This window comes from Phalacrocorax carbo, chromosome 6, assembly GCF_963921805.1.
Source record: "Phalacrocorax carbo chromosome 6, bPhaCar2.1, whole genome shotgun sequence".
Classification (NCBI taxonomy): Eukaryota; Metazoa; Chordata; class Aves; order Suliformes; family Phalacrocoracidae; genus Phalacrocorax; species Phalacrocorax carbo.
The window spans coordinates 54,737,824-54,760,827 of record NC_087518.1 but is presented as its reverse complement, the minus strand read 5'-3'; the positions used below and the strand labels follow the sequence as shown (position 1 = coordinate 54,760,827).

The window sequence follows — 23,004 nt, the reverse complement described above, 5'->3', positions numbered from 1 at the left end:
AAACATAATAGTTTTCACTTTCACAATTCTATTTCTCTGTTCAACTTAGTGACCAACTAATAATAACAGAATAAAAAGACTACATTAGCTATGCAGACAGAGGATGGGATGATAGCCAGTCAAAGGCATCGAGACTTAAAAATCTTAAATGGCAGCTTTAACATTCTTTCAGGTATAAATCTTATTGCTCTAGGTTATGCTTTTTCACACTTGACTGGTATTTTAATATTGCTTTTTGCTGACTCCACTTAATATAAAAACAATGCACAGCTGTAAAAAGAAATAAAAAAGGAATCTGTTTTTGATTTTCAAGTCCAATACAAGTGGTAGAAAGGGCAACATTATATAAAACCCTAATCTAGAAATTATTTGCATTTTGAGAATGTTTGCATCTTCTTTTCTCTCTCTTTTTTTCTTAGGCTCAATCTACTCTCTAAGTGTGCTTTTGTTCTCTCAAAATGAGAGGAGTACAGTGTTCATCTGGATAAAATTCTTTCTGTCTACCAGATCTTTTCCTAAAGCATGGCTGAATGCCATCGTCTACAACAAATTTAGAGATGCTCATACTGTTAGAGCTGGTACAGTTGAGAACACCCAATAATGTGATTTTTGTACTTACACAGCAATGCTTTATCCAATGGTCTCAAACCATTTTATAAATATCAGTTAATTATGTCTCTGGTGAGCTAATTATAATGGGAGTTAATAATTGCTAGTTCTGCAGCCTAAAACTGGTAAAAATATTTAGAATCTAAACATGGCAAATTGGGTATTTCCAAAGGCAGGGTGTATTGCATTTTATGTTAAATTTTTTTGGGTGGGATTTTTTGACGTTTATCATTCCTCTCAACTCTCGTTACTTTCATTTGCTACACCTTCTAACACAGGCTATGAGCCTTTTTCCTTTGTCCTTCACTAAAGCACCTCTAAGACATCCTTGGAAGCAGTCTCCACCCTCAGTCTGGGGAGGAGGGGTGCAGGGAACCCAAAAGGAATCCCACCTAGCTGCGCTCTTCACTTCCTTCTCTCCTGTTTGCTCCTCTCTCCCATGCAAGCTTTTTCCCTCTCCCCAGCAGATCTGCTCCTCTGGACCTCTCTGCTCCCATCGGGCGAAGGGGAGCTGAACTAATTTAACACACCCCACTCATGAGGGAAGGCTCTTGCCAGGGGATTCCAGTTTTTCCAGTTAAGAGCATGAAGGTGTGGGATTGCTGGGGGAGGCAAACGCTTGAAAAAAAGTAGTCATGCTGGCATCTTTGGAAAACTTTCCCCTTAGCGGTTGTTTAGTGTTAATGACTACTTTTTTCTAAGGTGTGTCAAAGTTCATAATAAAATTAATTTTTAGATCTCACTTAATTTTGTAACGAACGAGCACTCATAGTACAATCCCTGCCTATCACCCGTAGCTTCACATGGCAGCTTAATGGGATCTCAGGAGAGGTCCTCTGCCTTGATCTGAGCAAGAGAGAGAGTTTCCAGGCTGCGATGGGCTGATATTGTAAATGATCCTTTGTTTGCAGTGCTGCAGCAGAGGCACGATTTGTTTCATGTGCACGTAAAGAACTTTTGGCTGTAAGTCCACACCAACAGGTACCACATTACCAATCTTAAACAGTGCATTTCCTATAGTAATTTTCTTCCCAAAGCCTCAAAGCTTTTCAAGCCCAGGTTGGAAATGCTGCATCCATTTTAAACCCACCCAGGCCACAGAGTGACTCCCACAAGCACACACAGCATGAATTGCTGTTGAATCCTAGTCCCCTCCTCAAACTACATCAAAATACTCCAGTTCTTGACATTGGTATTTTTGTCTCTATTTTTAAAGAAATGTATGTGGTATTTTAAGGAGTTAGGGAACGTGCATCTGTGTTTTCAGTAACTTACTTTCTTTTGAAGGGCACAATGAAAGATGAAAATAAACATTCCTTGGAAAGCATTAAATACTGTGAAGAGATACGTCATCACAACAGTCCCCTCATTGATAAACAACAGGCCAAATGACCATGTCAGGCCAAGGAGACACAGGAGAGCAAATGCACCCAGGACCCAGGATCTGTAAAAGAAAATTAATTTTAGTAACATTACTTATGTGAATGCATGTCACCAAATCCAATATAAACATTTCAGTTCCTGCAGTTGACTTTTACTAGGTTCATATTCAAATGCAAAAATTCCTTGGGTTTAACCTTTTATCTATTAAAGAAAGAACAATTCCATTTGGTACTCTTAGTCTCCAGTGAAAACAGCAAAAGTAGATATGACCTTTTTCTTTCTCAGGAACTGCATAGGATGTCAAAACTATTTTGAAATGCAGAAGTATAGCGCAAGCCCCAGCTACTCCATTGCTTTATCTGCTTTTACAAGAGATTGATAAATCTGGCTTAGCCACTAATCACACCATAGATTTTAAGCAGTGGTGCTGCCATATGACACCAAATAATGTAACACAAATGCACAAAGGTTAAACAGCAGATTAAAAGCCTAGAGCCCAAATCTTTAATGCTCCGATAAACTCAGCTAAACTGAAGCTAGATGATCTAACTTCCGCATGAAGAAACCCTGCTGAAATGTGACAAAAATATGGATATTGCTCTACAGAATAATCTAAAAAAGATTCCATCATGAGTAGGTTAAGGAAAAGGAATTGTAGAGAACGGCACAGAATGAAAGGGAAAGGGAATTTAGTCAGTGAATTCCACATCTAACTAATGATCTTACTTGATAAATGGCTTATTATCTTCATAGCTAGAAAGCATTATAAGCAGAAAAGAGAAACAAAATTATTAGACAGAATTGAAACAGAAATTAATAAGAGCATTTTTAATTGTCTATAAGAATTAGTCAAAATTAGGAAAGTCAAAATGCAGAGGCAAGCAATTTAAAATTATAAAGGCATATAATAGTTAAAAATTCTTTAGCAAATCAGGTATCTCAAAACTAGTTAATTAAAATTAAGGGAAATCCACGATATTGACCGAGTTTGTAAAGTTAAAAATCATGCTAGAAGTTTGTTAATGTAGGGTTCTATCTTACCCAGGTAAGTCCGTATTATAGTAGCCATCACAAACACGGTAATTACTGGTGTGGATGAGAAGACAGAAAGAGGAAAAGGAAGAAAAGAGAGAGATGCTAAAGATTAGCTCTCTCTCTCATCATGCAACATGCAATGAAGCTGATACTGACCTATCTAGAACATCTAGTTCACAATGTTAGCCTTACTGACAATCTCCCTTCACCATTTTCAACATTCAAAGCAATCGGTAAGACCCTTTCACATCCAACCCTCGGTGTTAGAAAGCTGCACCATCCCTTCAGTGTCCATAACAAAAGACTTTAGTACAACATAAAGCTATACAGAATACAGTAAAAGACTATCTAAAGAAGCAAGAGCTGCCAAAGCCTTGTTAATTATATAACACATATTACTCTGCAAAAGGTCTACTGCAGTACAGCACCATGATAAAGTAAACATTTGTTAAATTAGCATGAAAACAGCAGATAATCTTCAAGTTAACAATAATAATAGAGTCAATTCTCTTGGGAGAACAGGATTACGAGTAGAAACTGCTCAGAATCCCTAAATCAAAAAGTCATTTAACAAAACAAACTTAATATAACCGTATCAGCCATGCAAACAGGAACATCATTTTTGAACTGTGTTTTAAATACAAATGAAATTACTACAGCGCTGTGGCATTTCCGTGAAACAGTTTCTTGGCACTACTTCCAGGCTGAAATTATCTAATTTTGACCGGCGTTTGTGACATTACAGCAACAATGTGACGAAAGCAGGATTGGCTCTGTTTGCTTCTAATTGACATCTGCAGTTGCTGGGAGACAATGGCATGTGCTCCTAATGGAGAGTAGCTTTCAATCAGTTCAGCAATCAGAAAATAATCATAGTTCTCATACTTGAACACAAAGCACTTACTTAATGTTTTCCAACCTGCTAGAGTCTGGTTTCAAAGTGTTTGAGTGCTTCACCATTTTGCACAATGTGATCACCAGGAAGATAAGATTCAGCTGTCAAAACAGATAAGAATGAAATTAAACTACTTCAAGTAACAGGTTGAATAATGACGATGTTACAGACTAAACAAAAACCCCGTAGTTTATTTTCAAATATGTAGTGAAACTGGGTAACTATGTCAGACAGTCTGCAAAAGGTGATTGCAAATACGGATGAGGGGGGAAAAAAGTGTTAGAAGTCCTTGTTTCACTTAGTTATCCAAATTCACCTCGTCATCATGAACCACTCATGTCCCACACTTGTCATTGTCAGTCTAGCTCCGTCTTCCAGCATGCTGTGCTCAGCCCCTGTTTACCTTCTCCTGTCACCTCCGGCCCTGTTCCCCGTCTCACTGACTCCCTCTGAGGTCTATGGTTACCCCTTTACTGTACTCTACTAGTTGTCTTTTTATCACCCCATCCTGCTTCTGGGGTGTTTTTCACCTTGGCTGGTTTCTCCCTTTCTGTTTTTTTTTAATTCCCTTTTGATCTCACAAGTCCCACTGGGGTCTTGAAAACAGCTTAAATACAACTGAAGAAAAAGAAAGAGAAAAAGAAACACAAAGATGTAGCAAATGCATCAAACTTAACAGTTGCATAGACATGTGCTGGTGGTGCACCCTCCTACTGCCCTCTTTCCCTTTGTAGTCTGGAGTCTGTCGAAGCAAGACGGCATGCCACTTGAAGGAAAGGACTATGCTGTCTTGTTCTTGTTGTGTCATTTATATAGGTAACACCGGGAAAGATACTGAAGGTAATTTTTTTAAGTTTTCCCATTGTGAAACAGAACCACAGGTGTCAAAGACACTAGGTGCCTTTCTCCTATTGATTTCAAAGCATGTGAAGAGCAGAGGTAAGCCTGTAGGCTATGGGTTGCAAAGTGGTATGCAGTTAATCTGAGTAATCAGTATGTGCTGTCCTATATCATGCAGACAACTCAAATAAAATCATATATTTGCAAAGAGTAAGAGCTATGTCCTTTCAGGGAGAAGACATACATCCTTATCTACTAATACAACGGTCCACAATAAATGGCTGAACTGATGGCTAAGATGGAGAATATGCTTGGACATCCTTATAACACATATATTAGCTAGATTATAACTTCATTCTTAGAATATTCTGTATATATCTGCAACTGGTTACTGATGGAGAATGATCACGCCCAGTGTCTCATTTTGGGGAGCCTTTGGTTTGAGACAGCATCAAAATCCTCACAATTTTTGTAACACGGGGGATACCAGTTCATACCAGATGTGTTCCTACAGCTGTGCCACAATGGTCAGAAATGTCACTCAAATCCTAATAAGAGCAGGTCTTAACAATCTAGAAAAAAGGAGCATTTTGAATGCTCTGATCAGAGTCTGTTAACAAAGACATGTTTTACAGAAATAATTTCTACTGCTAAGGCCAATCAGTTATCACTGCTGCTGGTGTCTCAAAATCAGGGTGGACAGTCTGAATTATAAAGCATTTCTCAACACCAGAACAGTGTATGACAGCTTTTGACCTCAACAGTCCTAATTCAAAGTAAAACATTTTTACAGTTGAATCTTGAGATTAATATAAAAAGTGTATGTGATATAAATAACAAAAATAAGCTTTTATAATTTATTTCTGTCTGTGTTTCAAGAACTGACAGAAAATACTTGACCTTTAAGTGGAGGTAAGTAAATGGTGTAGGTTAAGCATGTTTTCCATTGCTGCAAAATGTAATAGAAATGTCAATATCTCATGACCCTTCTGCTTACCTTCTATGATTCTTATGGTAATGACTAACCAGTTGAGAAACACTTCATTTTATCATTGTGTGCTATTTTTGACTGGGTTAGACTTAATTTTTTCCACAGTAGCAAGTATGGAGCTACGTTTTGGATTTGTGCTGAAAACAGTTCAGGCATGTTTCCATTACTGCTGAGCAGGGCTTGCACAAAGCCAAGGCCTTTCTGCTGCTCACCCCACCCCACCAGCGAGGTGCTGGGGGTGCACAAGGGGCTGGGAGGGGGCACGGCCGGGACAGCTGACCCCGACTGACCCAAGGGATATCCCACACCGTATGACATCATGCTCAGCATATAGAGCTGGGGGGAGAAGGAAGGAAGGGGGGGACATTTGGAGTGATGGCGTTTGTCTTCCCAAGTCACCGTTACACGTGACGGAGCCCTGCTTCCCTGGGGGTGGCTGAACACCTGCCTGCCCATGGGAGGGAGTGGATGAATGCCTTGTTTTGCTTTGCTTGCGTGCGGGGCTTTTGCTCTACCTATTAAACTGTCTTTATCTCAACCCATGAGTTTTCTCACTATTACTCTGCCAATTCTTCCCCCCACCAGACGAGGGGAAAGTGAGTGACCACCTGTGTGGTGCTTAGCTGCTGGCTGGCATTAAACCGCAACACATTGTGATCATTTTGTTCCTCTTATCTAGGTTTTCACTGTACTGTGTAAGTTCCTTGGGTGAGAAAACAAGTTGCTTCTCTGTCTTTGCACCAAGCAAAAGACAGGGGTTCTGCATGTGACCTGACCCTCAGTTCCATGCCTTTGCAGGCAGCCTTCCTTCTTCTGTATTTGAAAAAGTTTCTTGCACACTTTGGTACCTGACATAACATTAACTTCTCCAGCATGCTTAAAAAAATGTAACTTCAATTTACTTTTTGTGAAAACAAACAGATTAAGAGCTAAAAGACATGCCTCATGCCAATCCTAACATGTAAATCAACTTTGGCTGCAACCTATGCAACCAGGAGTGCACAATCCAGTTCAGAATAGTATTTACAGCACAGCTGGAAGCTAATCCTTGCCTAAGTAGCTACCCTGGAGTATCCTGCATTGTTCTGGCAACATCGTTCTTGGATCAAAAACTCATAGACATAGCTTAGCCCATAAATGTCTGCCTTATGAAACAAGAGGTTTTTATTCTCTGATTCTTTGTATGACTGAAGTGCTCGTTTGACATATGAAAACCAAAAGCTTGTATTTAAATAGTGAGTGCCCTTCTGTGATATGCAAGGAGACACGGCCCTACCCCAGAGCCTGAGCCAAGCTCCAGAGTATTAAGCAGGTTTTATGTACATACTAAGTTCTATCTGTTCTTGCCGGACTAGGGAATACCTGCACATAGCAGTTTTTTAATAGACGCTTCAATTCTAATTTAGGTACAGAACCCCAAAAGCAGCCTACAGAAATAATAATGCTGTATCACAGTAGCTGAAAAAGTAGTTCCAAGAAAAAAAGCAAAAGAAGCGAAATATTGTACTTTGAAGACAAAGTAACTATGACAACAAAGTACATGGTACTTTTTTTCTCCATCACTGTGAAATATTGCATAGTTTTCAGTTTCAGCAGTCAAAAGACCATGGTTTGCCACTTGTTCAAACATGCTGGCATCTCTGTTACTCTTGTATCATTATCAAAAGCCTATTTTTCCCACTTACAAATACTGTAACCAAACCTTTCTATAGATTCGCTTTTGGCTCCCTTACTGCTCTTCATCTAGAAATTGATTGTTTTGGAGGAACTCATGAGTTTAAGACTTTTGGGCATACTGCCATTTTATTACACAAGACACTAAGCAGTGAGGGAAGGGAACCTGTTGGAGAATAATTGCTTTTCGAAGGAATGGCTGAATTACTTTTCTTGGTGAGAAACACGTGGGGGGAGAAGGAAACACACTTAATGCTTTTGCATTCATTTGTACCAACTTTGTATGAGCTTTTTCAGCCCTAAGCAGCCCAGCCTGAGCTCAGAGCTGAGCCTGTTGTGAGCAGGCGGTTGGACCACAGATCTCCTGAAGTCTCTGAATTGTTTCATGACTGTGTGAGGACTGAACTGTTACTGGTCTAAGCAAATGAATCTGCAGATATTTTCCAAGCTTGACAGATGACCTGAGTAGGACACCGTTCTTTAAGAAGAATGTTCTTCTTAAAGAAACACACGCAGTATGTTAACTTAAACACAGTACTCAGGGGTCACTTGAAGGCCCACATGAATGGCAAGACGGGCTTTTGAAAGCAAACTTGTAAGGGAAAAAATGAGCCTCTGACAATGACGACTTTCTCATCACTTCATATGACATGAAGGGCTAGTGACTGGCTGGGCCTCATCCTGACTGGGCTGCATCCACCCCAGAGGAACCAAAATCTGCACCTGAACAGTACTGCACTCCTTCAGTAAAGAAAAATAAATAAATACATCATGTAAACACACGCACACAACCACAGTGTATACATCTCAGACAGTCATGAAACTCTACCCTTGATAAAGTCAGTAAAGCCTCTTTCATGATGCACTTCTGAATAATTAGACCAACACTATTTTGAGGCTAAAAATAAGGATTTAAAAGCCTGGTCAGGCATCTGTTTTGGATTTGAAGATTCTGCTGTGATACCGAGAGTGACAAAACACACAGTTACAGTAGGTGGAGCTATAATGTGAGATTGCTTAAAACATTAGCTGATGACAAAAAGGAAAAACTTGGATTGCTAGTTTTTAATCAATGTTTATACTAGGTTTTTGTTGCAATTTCTAAAATATATTATCCACTGTAAGAGACAGGACACTGGATTACACAGAGAACTAGCTTAATCTGTACTCTTATTTTAGAAATGTATGTAAAAGTGAAAGAAAATAATTAGACCACCTCTTAAACACCAGTTCCTACTTATCTCTTAATACAAGTGTAATTGGGTAGTACAGATTGAAAGACAGACAAACATCTACTAAAAAATGAAAAGTAACTACTTTAAAATATAAAATTTGAAGCATTTTTATGGTAATAATAAAATGCATCACCCTGGAAGACCATGCTTCTTTCATAGCCACCACAGAGGGCAATTTCTGGTTTGAAATCAGAAGGTACTGGACATGAAAAACGGTATAAGTAGGAATTTTGTCTTTCTGGCACCTGAAACCTATGTAATTTTGAGAGAGGGAGTGTCTTCAAGTCAAATGTATTTTTTAAAAAAGTGAATGTAATAACCAGCATAGAAGACTAATGGACTGGAATTAGTTGCAGGTTGGATGAATTAGTAGCTGAATAAAGCTAGATATTGTAATAATTATGATAAATGTTCCCCTGTGAGCAATAGATAAATACTGTTTATCAAATGTCTACTACAGGAAGATATCCCCGTATTATTTATATACATAAACTTACTAATACAGTCGATTTTCATATGCTGAGCTAGATTATGTGTGCATCTGTATGCATACATCCACTGCCTTTGGTTAAGTAATGCTTCAACCTCAGTGAAAAAAGAAACTAACTTTCTTGCATTGATGAAACAGGATATCCTAGGAATTTTTGCTAAATCAAGCTTTGGTAGCCTAATACATTGGCTCCACCTGTGAGAAGCGAACTCCAGCACAGTTTTGGCCGAATTACAGTCAAACTAACATCACCCATTCCTTGGATATGAATGAATATGGATCTACATAGAAGTCAAAATACTCAGGCTTTTCTGACCACAGATTACAGGAGTGCACTGTTTGTTTTATACCCATCAACGTGCTCAATTGAATCACGTCTGCCTGAGCTTAGCAGCTTAAAATTCATTCCACACAGCCTGCAGTGCTGACATGGATATGATAAGACAGAAGAACAGAAACACCACTCTGAAGTAACCTAGCTGAACTGCACATGTTCTGACCCTTTTTGAACTCCCCAGAGCTTTTGTTACCTGGCAAACGGAGCTCTAAAACTGCTCTTGTATCTCCAGATCTTTGCTCTTAGCCATGCAGAAGCCTATTTCTCCCTGGGACTGGCAGCGAGAGATGGGCTCTCTGAAGAAGGCTTCTAAGTGAGTGTGCACGCTGAACTCTTACTGAACTGAATTAATTATTAAAGATGCAGATGGAGCTGTCCAAATGATAAGAACAGCTCCTGACGTATCATGATCCAAGCTTTCATTAAACCATTTCAGGCATACTAATGGTTTCCCACCGCTCATTACTTACATGCTCTTTTCTCATAGATATAATAACCCTGGTGCCCAAAGGCATGACAGGGTATGGAATAGTGAAATTGAAAGTTCCTCAGAAGATGTACTAAAGAACTTCACACCTCCTCCCTATACTTCCCATCTTCATTTTGCTCAAACCTGTATACAGATGCAAGTGCAAACGCTTATAAACTCAGAGAAAAAATTTGTAAATTTAAGTAGTAAGCAACTTTGTCAAAAAAGAGTTTATGTGCACTGACAGTACTACTAAACTGGGAACTGTAAAAGTGATTTGATTAACATGTTGAAAAGCCTACCAAGGTGAAATTCTTACATGCGGCTGACATGGGTAAGCTATACTACAAATATGGCTCTTCGGTTACACTGCACATGACATATTTTTCAGCCATTACACTTCTCACACTTCTTCCTTCAGTCTCTCTTGCTTTCTCAGTTGGGACGATTAGAGGGCAAAGCAATTGCTAGAGAAGAATTACTCCCAGGAACAGTGCTGTGATTGCTACCTGCTGTTTCATATTTTTGAAGTTGGGAATACTGCTCCCAAAGGCCTTTCGCATCTCAGCCTAAATGATTTGCTGGAGGATAATAATGTCATGGCCAGTAAATAATAGTGAACTATGTCTGTACATGGTCAATATGATTAAATGTCCTTCACCTCTATTCTCACTCTGACCTGGTTATGAGGAAGTGAAAAAGCCGTCAGCAATGCCCAAAGCTTACCATGTGAAATGTTATTTTAAAGCAAGGGAGAGAAATAGAGGTGACTTAGCAAAATATTCCCAGTAACAATAAAATAAAAAGCTAGACACAAAAAGCAAAATTATCACCACACAATCAGTCTTGAGCTAACTGAACTATTGTGGCATGAAACTTAGAACAATTTCCTAGTAATGACTACAACCGCAAGAAACAACTTTGTGTTGAAAAATATTGTCTGTAGTATTGAAAAAAAGAAGTATATCTTTCAACTGTAATTGTAGGTTTAATTGGAGAAGAATCCCTATCATCCTGAGGCTTGATTTAATTTAAACATATTTAGAATAAATTCTGTACAGTTATTATGGCCTATACTTACATCTTACAAGCACTGTAATTCTTCTAATTCAGCTCATACACACATGAGTTTTGGTATCCGTGGCTATTTCTTTGAAAATATGCCAACGAACTCAAACAAATTCTATACTGCACCACTATCTTTTCTTAAGTGACTGCTCAAGGATTGAAATAGTTTTTGATATAAACAGAGAGTAAAACTAGCCTAAATACATGTAAGCTTATTTCAGATTGAAGATACCAGGAAGGAATAAAGTACCTACAAAGGACTGGCCGGGTACATTTTTCATAGAGAGTTCCATAATTAAAGTTTCAGTTTATTTTTACATGGAGAAGTAATGCAAACTATAAGCTACAGAAAGTGTAGAAACAGTGCCTCTGGTGTATACATTGATAAAATCGGAAATTTCAAAATTATGCCCAATGCGTGTATTTCAAGCTGAAAAAATAACAATGACAAAATACAATTCTTGAATTTGGAAATTCAAGGGAACTGAACTTCACAACTCCACTACTGTATAAAGTCAGGGGAACAAATAACTCTTCAGACTTTCAAAAACATGAAAACAAATTAATTCATCCTTCCAAACTACCAGCAATTATGAGAGAAGCTCTCTATGTACGTAGGCTATGTCCCCAGCACCAGCCTTCTAGCATATTTCCCAAGTATAGCCAGGCTTTAAAGACACTGAACTAGCAGAGAAAAACAAGGTGAGCCAAAATGCACATCTTGCATTCACTTTCCTCCCAAATTCTAAATTCCTACGTTGTGCAGTGTTGGTATTATTAGTCTGAAATAATAGGGAGACATTTTTCCCCTGTGTTGACAGATAACTATGTGCTTTTTACCTGAAAGCTCTCAGAGAATGGATAACTCGCGTATGAACACAACATTCAATCTTCAGCGGACAATGGGGCACACAGCTGTGGGTGTGCAGACGGGTGTGCATGCAGACAATGGCTTTACTCAAACGGCTGCAAGAACGTGTATATGCTTTCTACTGGTTGCATAATATTCTATTATTTATACTAAAACACATGAACTTGCATCTCTGACATACATTACATGTAGCATAAATATACACAGAAGTAGTCACGGAAAAATACACGTATCCATATGCAAGTGCATACACAAATACTGTGTAAGTGTAATGAAATATAAGATTTATTTAATTATCCAATGAGTTAGAACACCCTTTTGAGATAATTATGTTGGATAATTAGCAGTTAAATTCTGGAACGTGTACAATAGTGACTCAATTGAAAGCAATAATAATGGTTCCTTTTAAAAAAAACCCTGTGTTTAGTACTTCACTGATTTTTCATATGACTACGCATGTCAATACGACCTTCAGAGTTCAAGCCATTAGGAAAAAATGGCTATGCTGAAGTGCCACCACAGCTTTGACAATTAATCATTTGGTCAGCACTCTTTAAAGATTTCTAAACATTTATATAACCATTGGTCACATTACAAACTGTTTATAAGCATTTTCACAAAATGTCTTGTAAGTAAGGATGGTATTGACTGATGTTATTCAATCTTTTCAGCTTTGCTGTGAGGCAACATAAAAGGAAAAGGAAAAACAAAGCTCTTACCAGAATAATAAAGGTAACGGGTCCAATGAAGCTCCAGATAAAATAGTTATCTACATGGAGCCAGCAACTATAATGGAAAAAAGAGAAAGAAAAGTGAACAATTGCACGAGCACATTGGTCCAATAAATGGAAAGTGCAAAAATACTTCTTAAGCTATCATTTTGCCAGTAAACAACGATAAACATTGCACGGTACCACTTAGTCCATGGACAATTTTTCCTAACCTGAAACTCTTCTCATAAGCCCCGTTTAATAACCGTGTTGACTTGAAAATACGTCATCAGGAGTAGCTAACATGTAAGAAAAATCAAAACCAAAACGAGCGCTCTCTCTCCTTTCAGTCAAAAGGTTTGGTCACAGGTGCTATCATGGACTAATGAATCTAACATCAGTAAATATTTTTCACAGGTTTTCCATGTAATCTTCAAAATCTGCTTTTAACTTTATATCATAAGCAAAGTGCTTACTCCTGAGGAATACAAGACAGAAAATGTTCAGATGCCATGTTTTGCTGAAAAACAATATGGTATAAATAAAATGCCCCAGCTGGGAGTTGAACAGTAGACAAAGAATACATATGATACCCGAATAAATGACGTGTAAACCTATTAGGGCCGCCTTCGTTTAACGATTCATTTTCATATAGCCCAGTTCCCTGCTGAATTGTCCTTATTTGTCTTTCATCGGTAGCAAAATCAAGCAGCTTTCTTGTAGTCAACAGTACCTTTCCATTCTGTAACTAATTTCATCAAAGGACAAAGTAAACACTATTGGAAAGCAAATTTATGCCTCCAGCAACTCAAATCCTCAGAAATGTTTTCTGTCTACCTTCCGTCACTTTCCACACACATATATATGTGTTTTTGTAAATAAAAAGCAGTGGCTGATTTTAATCCTGTTCTACTCACCTGATAAAATATATCGAAGTGAAACATGTGGTTTGGAATAGTGTACTGGCATAATTCAGGACGAGAGGTAGCTAGAGGGGCAGTTTAACAAAGAGACCTAATGAAGCATTAGCTTAAAACTGGGTAGTTAGGCCTGTCAGATGCTTTAAGTTTAGAATTTTTACTTAATATACATTTGAGGCCAAAAAGTTATTTACTTTTTCAATTTGTTTCAGGTCAATCTTTTGTGTTAAAAGAAAGACCATAATTTAGAATCGGTCTCTCTAGAGTACAAATCCTCTGAACCTAGAGAATTACAAAAGACTTGATTGTAATTTGTGCACAGCATTGCCATTCTCTTACCAATAAAGCTTTCAGATGGTATTTTAGTCTGTCAGGGACCCTCTGACAGCTAATAGGCTTTAAAAAATTATTCACTTGAAAAACACTCAGGTCACTTGCAATTACTTACGCTTTCTCTGTTCCGTAGCTCTTATAGTCAATAGCTGCTGAGACACCAACTACTGTAGCAGGGAAGAGGTAGCCAGCAACATAATAGTACTTCTTCCTAGAATATTCACTTTCAAATACTTCTACTAACATTAGATAAAGCTGCACTCCTTCTAGACACATCCAGGCAAAGGCTGCCAGGAAGAAAAAGTGTAAGAGACCTGCAAATATTGGACATGCAATCTGCAAAGAAAAAAAGAAGGATGGAAATATAAACCACAAAATCTTCACATAGTTACATCTCTAATTAAATAGTGTGCAGTAGAACAGCATATACTCCTGCCAGAGACCTTTCACAAATTCAGGAGCATTTTCCTACCTGAAAACATTCGCTGAACATTTGAAAATACTTGTGTGTGCTCAGCAGCCACAGAAAGCAAATTAGCTAAATAGTGTGAATGAAGATAAGGAAATCGTGCCCTCACCACCCAGTCTTCAATTATAGAGTGGATTTTTCAATTTTATAAACAACTCTTTAATTTTGAAACTGATACGGTTTTAGGACTTACAGTTCAGATAATCTAAGACATGAACAGTTGGCTACAGATGCATAATGTAAAACTGCTTATTTAAAATTATGAAGCGGCCATCAAGCCATTTTTATCTGCTGTAATTCAGAAGTTTCTACTGTCGTAACAGAAATCAATCTGAATTCTCTCCCCTTTGGCTGAGTTCAGGATGGAACTATACTGAATTATTACATTTCAACCCAATGAATCATTTCAGAAATAATTTCGCCAATACTGCTAAAAAATCCTGCATGAATGTGCTGTGTAAAAAATGTGTAAATATATAGATAAAGCTCTGTACTTGATACATCTACTAACATCTATAACTACCTCTAAAAACTCTTATTTTTTTTATATATTTATACACACACACACATATGTATATATATACAAAAAGGTAGTCAATAGCTGCTGAGACATATGAATATATATAGAAAAACATATATATATATTCCTAGTATGTCAACATTTAATTTCATCTCCTCTTTCAAAAGTTTAACCACCTGCTTCATTAATAGCTGACATTTCTCAACTGAAAATGAAAAACATTACAGTAAGTGGGAAATTAAGGCCACAGTGATATTTTTGATGGATGTAAATAATATTTATGAACATGTCTATCTTATTTTCACACTGAGCATTTATTTCGGCCTTGCTGTGTCAGAATGCTGAAAGCTTGGCAGTGTTGTCATGTTTTAATTCAAATCCATTTCAAACAGTCATTTCAGAGAACAAGATCGGTACACACAGAGAAACCTTACCTTGTACTCCGTCTTATCGATGCCTATTAGGAAAATGAACTCAGCAATGAATAGGTTGATACAAAGGTTCTTGTGAATAGTGTTACGATCACTTTGCAGGCCACGGAAAAAACAGAATGTGAAGATGCAGATGGCCAGGCAAACAAGAGAGATGACAATTCCCACCCAGGTGATGACAGTGAGGAGCAATTCGTGCACTCCATCTTTGTACTAGAAATAACCAAGAATGGAGAAAATTAATATGACTCTTTATGAGTATAAACAAAAACCTATTTTCACAGGTAGCACCCACAAAAGTTACTTGTTCATTCCATGAGATGGGCAAAATGTAGTCAGTAATTTCTCGGTCTCAGGCCAGCTTCCCAGAAGAGCAAGAGTAGGGTAAGAGGAAGAGGAGCAGGTCTGAGAGAAAAATGTGACTGTTTTAGCCAGACCAGATAGCATTTTTACTTTTCCTATGGCTCACTAAACTTGTCAGACAGGAACAAGTAGAGAAATATAACATCTTGAAAGTGCCATTAGGCTCTGATGCAAGCAAAGAGCAAAGCTTTCCCCGGGACCTACTGCAAGAGTTAATGTTCTTTCCTACAGACCTGCAACTCCAGAGTGGAGAAGAAAACAACAATTTGCACACCAGCTAGGACAAAATGCAGAATATGTTACACGTGTAATTCCAGCTCTAATCTCACATTTAGCTACAGAAGGTTCCTTGCTTCAGTTGCAACAGAATCACTTTTGTCACCTTGCTCTCTTTTCAGTGACCTTTCCGAATGCAATGGCTATATGAGAAGTCTCTTATCCTTGCAAATATTGCACGCTCCGGGCCTCCTCCCAACATCCAGTAAGTGCTTTAACTAGACAACAAAATTTCATAGTATGAAGAAGCATTTAAACAACCAGTATGGAAGGCCTTTGACCTTCCTGCTCTAAGGAGAGCTGGCGCTTGTGCTTCCAGGGAACAGCCTGCACAGCTTCCCCTGCAGATACTCTCCAGCTGTACTGAGGGGAAGCCTGTAAAATAGCTATAATGCTTGTCAGTAACTTTAAAATATGACTTGGAGTAAACTCGTGCCTTTCCTTGGTTTTCTTTCCTGTTACTTTGCTTGTAACTTTACGAGTGAGGAAGGAAAGTGCTACAGAAAGCAAATTGCTTTGGAAAGAGTGGGTAGAAGCTATAAATACTTAAGAAACTTCAGCAATTTTGTATCCTGCTAAAAATTTAAAGCTAAATCTTTAAAAGTTTGTTCCCTGCTGATGGCTAGAAACGCCATTACCTACCACAATTTCCCGATGAGCCATAAGAATTGCAAAGTTGGTTAGGTGGCTGCAAGCACACGTCGTATGAGTTTTATTTGTGTCAACCAGTTTGCAACCTTGAGTTGACCAGTATCCCATCATAGTCCTCTCGGAGTAGTTCCAGAAGGAACAATTTGCATTGAAATAATTGTCAGGCTGGGAGATAAAAGGATAACAGAAAATGAGCATTTCACACACTAAGATGGCAATAACAATTGTTTAATATGTGTAAAGGGTAATTTAGATTAAACTTTGCATGTTTCGGACAATAAAGTTTTTCATCAGCAAAAATGTGGACTATGTTATACAAGGAAGACATCTAGTTTAAAAGGGACTTTATAGTCCGAAACATTCTAAAGTGTAGTCTCAATTACTGTAGACCCAATTTTAAACAATTACGATTTCCATCTTACGATTTTATGCACTGATGGTACATTATAGCCATTTTTGCCTTCTGCAAAATTAGGACTGCGAATTTATTCTGAAGGTATTTTTCCTGTAATTGAGAATTTGAAAATATGATCTTTTTCCTCTGATTCTCACCTTTGGTCAGGCCAAAGTCATGTGAACAGGCAGCAGGAAAAAGTTAATCTCTCAATGCCTATTTATTTTGATGAAAAACAATTAAAACAGATTTACAAAAAGAGGCAAAATGAGAGGAAAATCCAACCATATTTTCTCTGTTACTGAAGTGATTATTTACTTTCCCCATGTGAGACATGAAAACAGAAAGGACAAAAGTAATGAGCAAAGAAACACATCAAATAAATTACCATGAAGAAAATATACACAAATTTAAAGTATATCAAACAAAGATATAATACTTTATTCTTCACTGAATTTGTATAGGTTTCCAGAACTTGGTCCAAAATAAATGTAAAAAGTTAGAGCTTCATTAAAACTTGCTGCATCAGACCATCGAGAATCTTAACAGTTATTTTCTACCCTGTTACTGAGGTAAGAGTTAATTTTCAGTTAGAAACAAATTAGTCATTTACATTTTCATGTTGATTACTGAATTAGCTTTCATTAAGAATACACTTAAGTTCTAATAATCACTGAACCAGGCTCATTTAATTTTATGTTCATAGACTTAACTAAGCTTGTGTCTCTGACCTAGTCCAACATTTAAAATTCAAATGGAAAAAAGGTTATTTTTCTGCATTGCTTTTCTCTCTTGCTGATTTTATGACCTTCCCATTAATTCATTAGCATAACTCACATCAATGTGTTCCAGTGTAAAATGCACAGGATCAGTCAGGTACACCCGGCTAGACTCCTTGTTGATAGAGGCTGCGATGACGTGCGAGTTGACGGCGATCGTGCTATTCCGCCCAGCAAAGTCGCTGCCTAGCTTTATGGTTGCATTTTCAGTACTGAGAAAACGCCCCAAACTTTTGTAAATGATGAAAACCAGTTTTGCTAATCCTACAAAAGAACAAAATCCCATCATCATGCCACCGGGGTCTATGGAAAGACAGCAACCTGTACTCTAATGAACTGACAATAAAGCATCTCTAAACAGAGAGTTGTTTTCAGGCTATGGATTTGAAGAAAAACGCCCAGGTACCCACAATCTTCAAGAAAAAGCCACAGACCGGTTTCGTTGCATTTTGTTTTGATATTTTAACTAGGGAAGGTAATGTAGGTTTTATAAAAGTTAATGGAGTTTCAGTGCTCCGTGCCCAAGACTCACCGTTCCTGCTGTTCTGTTTCACGGTGCTTGCAGAGAGCTGAATCGAGTTGCCTCCTTTACTGCCCTGAGGAAATTTCAAGTCCTGCACCTGGCCCTCAGTAATGAGCACTGCAACATCCAAAACTAAGCAGACCAGAGGGAAAAATAAGTGGTAAAAAAGGAGAATGCAGAGAAATTCTCTTGGCCGGATTGCAATATGCCAGATGACAATATCTTCCCCCACTCTTAATCTAGTTTTGTCACACTGTTGTCCTCATTTGCCACCATAAGTCAGATAGATCTGTACTGCATGTTTCAAGCAGAGTTAGTTTCTTTAACTAAACCTAATGCACACTACTAAAATGACAGCACTTTAATAGTGATAACATGACAAACCTTGTTTTAATTTGTGCCCCCAAAACATCCACTTAAAAATCCCACACACACATGTTGCAGAGAAATGTTAATTTTGAAGCTCCTAATGTCTATGCAGTATCCTCTGCTAACAAATTCAGAACTTTAAGTATTGATTTAGATAGTTTTTAAAACAGTCAGCAAATGAATAACTAAATATACTTATGCCATGTATTTAGCTAGATCAGTATTCGTATCTGAAAAAAATCTCTAATTCTGTATAAAGGTTCATAGAAAACCATTTTACTGGTTCTGCTAAAAATATTTAAATTGAAAACTTAGACGCCACTCGTCCTTGCTTAAGTTTTAATTTTATAACACACCGTATTGGGAAGCTGTCATGGGATTACCATCGAAGGCTGAATTCCCTTGGATATGTAAAATCATATAGGTCCAAGAGGTCAATTTGTTGACATATAAGTGCATTATAGTAAACTGCTTAACTATAGGTCTAAACTATAGACTGGCAAAAGGTATAAAATTAGGGAATGATTCCTCTTTCTCTAAGCCACATGCATGTATGTGCACTGGGAATTCCGTCGTGCATGGCATCAGTAATGAGTTACTAACTATGACTTGAAGACAGCTAATCACAAGAAGTGATGTTCAGAAAGTCTACTGAGCTCCATGGAACTGCTCGTGTACATCCTGTGAGAGATCATCTGTAATTCTACCCACATTCCTTCAGAAACAACTGGTGCAGTTATGCTGATAATGGACTGTAACACCTTTCCCCATCCTTTTCCAGTATCTTCCTACTCAAATTAAAAAGCTGGGCAGAATCATATTCTACAGTTACAAGTATGCAGACATTGAAACGTGAAAAGTCTCATTTCTGCCATCTATTCCAAGTCTCCATCTTGGTACTCCTCAAATTAGCAGACTTTCAGCTTCCTTGTACCTCACCGAGACTACATTAATCCTGTAATACGATGAAGTAATTTTAATTTTATGCATAGCAATGATTTTTGCTTTAACACATCCCGCGTACCAATATTTGCACATCTCTAATACCAAACCCCTTCATTTCTCTGTCACCACCTGAATTCCAAATTATGCTCCAACTATCTTCAGCTATTTTGCAGTCCCTGGAGCATAGCTATTCTGCATTATGGGAGATGTAGTTCACTGAACACATTTTTACCTGAAGGCAGTCATGTTTAATATAAACATTTGGCCTATATTCTGATTGCCTGAAATATTTAAGTGGCAGTGTACGTTGCAAAAAGTAATTTAAATTCATTAGGAACAGTTTATATATAACAGGAAGGCATTTCTGCAGCCCTACAGAAAGCAGTTGCCTCAAAAAATCCATACTCTGCCATTTAAGCACTCTTCATATCCATACATTCTGCTAATGATTTTTCAGTGGTAAATCAACTTCATAACATCAACTGCTTTCCATTTTACGCTGTATTAATGACACTAAAGAAGAAAGCTGATTTTGAAGAACTAAACAAGAAAAGCATGTCTCCCTGCTTATGAGTATTTGCTTTTCCACCAAATGTTGCGCAGCTCAGCTTTCAAAGAGCATGTGGCTACCTGGAATGTTTTTTCCTGATTTTGTGTAAAGCAATGTACAGCACTTCAAATTATGCTTCTAAAGAAATTTACTTACCGATGTTTTCTGTGGGCATTGAAACTCTTGTTGGTTCTAGGAGATTATCAGCCAAGACAAAAGCCCCTTCTTCTAATGTATCAAGTAGCATTGTGGCTGCATGGGCTTGTTCTGAAGAATTCATGTCCTTCCAGGACTCCAGAGCTTCAGGCCTGAGCAGGTTGTCCACTGTATCCACAATTGCCTGCATTCATTAGAAAACTATCATTAGGTCCGATTGCCCCAGGCAGGTGGGGAAATTTTCCAACGTTATCTGGTGACAATTATAATACTTAACTGTCAGAATAATTTACTGTGATTTAATGGCATTAGAAAACTATTTTCAACATAAAAGTATTTCCCATCCTCTCGCTGGATTAGCATTACTATAAGTGCAGTTAGCCACTAGCATTGTGTGGTCTTTAAGCGGTAAACATGCAGACTTGACTCATCTCATGTCAGATGTAAAGACAGTCTTATTAAAGTGTTGAAAAATGTAAAAATAAATGCCAGAAGTTTTGCCCAAAGCTTTTGTCTTAAAGTTAATGTCAAAATGTATAACTTCTATTTAAAAATACTAACGCCAAAATTGCCGTTCTGCAGTTTAGGCTAAAATGACAATAATACTCTCTAGAAACTTAGCCCAAAACTCACGCAGCCCTAGCACTGTAAACTACTTGCCTATGATGAACTGCCGCCTTTATTACAGGAGGCATGAAATGAAGCTGACTCAGTGGATATAAATTAGCCCGGGCCACACTCACTCCCCCTCCTGTTCCTGTACCTGTTCATGGATACTTAAAAAGATTACTAACTCCCATTCCTGCACAAAGGTCAGGTAAAAAAGGAAATCAATAGAACAAACAAGATGTCCACTGACTGTCCCTGTTATCAGTGAAGGCAAAACTGTAAAACTGAACAAAGCTGCCATTTTAAAAAGTCTGTCTTGTAACAACTCTATCATCATGTTTTAAGGTTCATTAAGCTGCATATAAAGTAACAGTAAACAAGGAAGAAGAAGAATTCAGCGACATGATTACATTATTTTTACAAAATAATCCAATCAATCAGAGTAATCAGTTAATCAATTGAAGGCTCTTACATTAATGCATAATGTAGCTGTGCATTGAGTATGCTGTGCATTGAGTACGCCATGCATTGCTGAAATACCCTGTTTACTCTGTCCCATTTACCTAGTCATAATGTGTCATTAAGCATATATATATAATTTGTTTGATCAATTTAAAAGCATTGGGAATGGAAACAGAACACATTGTACAAACAGAAAGATGTCGGTCTGGAATACAATATTGTACAAATAAACGAATAGGAAAAGTTGGTCAAGGCTGTTGTCAGAGCAAGATTAATTAGCCTAATCCATTTTAATATCCCCTTTCTGTCTGCATTGTGAGCCACCATGACCTTCCTGGCAGGTGGAAGATACTTCGAAGTGGCATTAGAGCCTTTTTTCTTTCTCTAATGGGAGACAGAATAGTCAAAATGCTCGCACTGATACTGCTGCAGCCATTAACTAGAGTGGAACAGAAATTGGTCTGCAGAGGCCAGATTCATTAGTCACCAAGAAATACAGATTGGAGCCTCTAATCTGAGGTACAAATGAATCCTCTGTCACAAAGTGGGAACTTGCTTCATTTGCATAGTGTAAGTCAGCTTTTGATTTGTAATTTCAAGAGGTTTATTAGTCTTATCTAAGCAGAGAAGCCCATTTGAGACCTAGAGAAAATGACACCAGTCGGAAATTAAGGTTGTGCTACAGTTTCTTGTGTATCTCCATATAGCGCTGACGGTATGTTTTCATTAATAAGAAATGCTTTTTATTTATTATGGGATAATCTAACTCTGCGTTTTTCCTGTGGAAAATGATCATCTGCCCAGTAGTATTTCTGAGGCGTTCTCTCCTCTCAGACAGAGGCGAGCAGGCGGTAGGAGAAAAGACCATGCGGGCCCCTGTGATGCAGCTGTCGGAGCAACCCCATTACTCCTCATGTTTATGTTTCGTGTTGAAAATGAAGTATGAAAACTCAGTCTACTCAAACCATATCTGCTGGATTTTTCCTTTTCTATTAAAAATATTTTCTAATAAAAACCTATTACAATTATTATTATTTGAGAAGTTAATTTCTCTCCAGATCTTTGTCTCTTTTTGTCAAATTTATGCATAACTGGACATCTCCCATCCACCTCCTGGGCTGCAGGATAAAAGACAGAAGTGGCCTGTACAGAGAAATGTCTCTTCAGTAAGAGTTTGAATTATTTTATTATGTTGTAAAGTATTCCAAACTTCTTTTCAAAAATCATTCTTACATTTTATCTTAGAGGGTACAAGTAAAAATCAGTATTTTAAAAGAAACTGAAAAAGTGTGCAATAAAATTTTCCAGAGTCAAACACAATCTATTCTAGGACTTTTTTCTCTTCTTCAAAAGGTGCGAGGTAGCATTACTGGCATTGTATTGCAGAGCAGGAGCTGGCCACTATGGACAACCATTCTACAGCAGATGAAAGAAACTGAAAATCGGGTAGCAATGTCTTACATGCCTTCCATGTAACCTGATTAATGGGACACACGGCACACATTTTACTAGTAAACATGGAGAAATGTTTGTCTTTACATTTTATCCTGAAGTCTGGCTTTTGTAATAACTCTTAAAACTGTAAGAAAGTGATTTTCCTTGGTATAAGAATACACAAAGAACAAAGCAGGCTATGTAATGTACACT

The 23,004-nt window shown here is 37.8% G+C and overlaps 1 protein-coding gene across 15 annotated transcripts in view; it reads right to left on the bottom strand.

The window, feature by feature from the left end:
• Window positions 1-23,004, bottom strand: part of ADGRL2 (adhesion G protein-coupled receptor L2) — a 162,125-nt gene that overhangs the window by 10,785 nt on the left and 128,336 nt on the right. For all 15 annotated transcript variants that reach the window (XM_064455387.1, XM_064455391.1, XM_064455389.1 and 12 more), the window contains 9 exons: window positions 20,287-20,470; window positions 18,276-18,398; window positions 17,802-18,007; window positions 16,562-16,735; window positions 15,284-15,493; window positions 13,976-14,196; window positions 12,617-12,683; window positions 3,932-4,023; window positions 1,885-2,053 (listed from right to left, as the gene is read on the bottom strand). In XM_064455387.1, coding sequence (XP_064311457.1) covers window positions 1,885-2,053; window positions 3,932-4,023; window positions 12,617-12,683; window positions 13,976-14,196; window positions 15,284-15,493; window positions 16,562-16,735; window positions 17,802-18,007; window positions 18,276-18,398; window positions 20,287-20,470 — 1,446 coding nt within the window. The remainder of the gene's footprint in view (window positions 1-1,884; window positions 2,054-3,931; window positions 4,024-12,616; window positions 12,684-13,975; window positions 14,197-15,283; window positions 15,494-16,561; window positions 16,736-17,801; window positions 18,008-18,275; window positions 18,399-20,286; window positions 20,471-23,004) is intronic.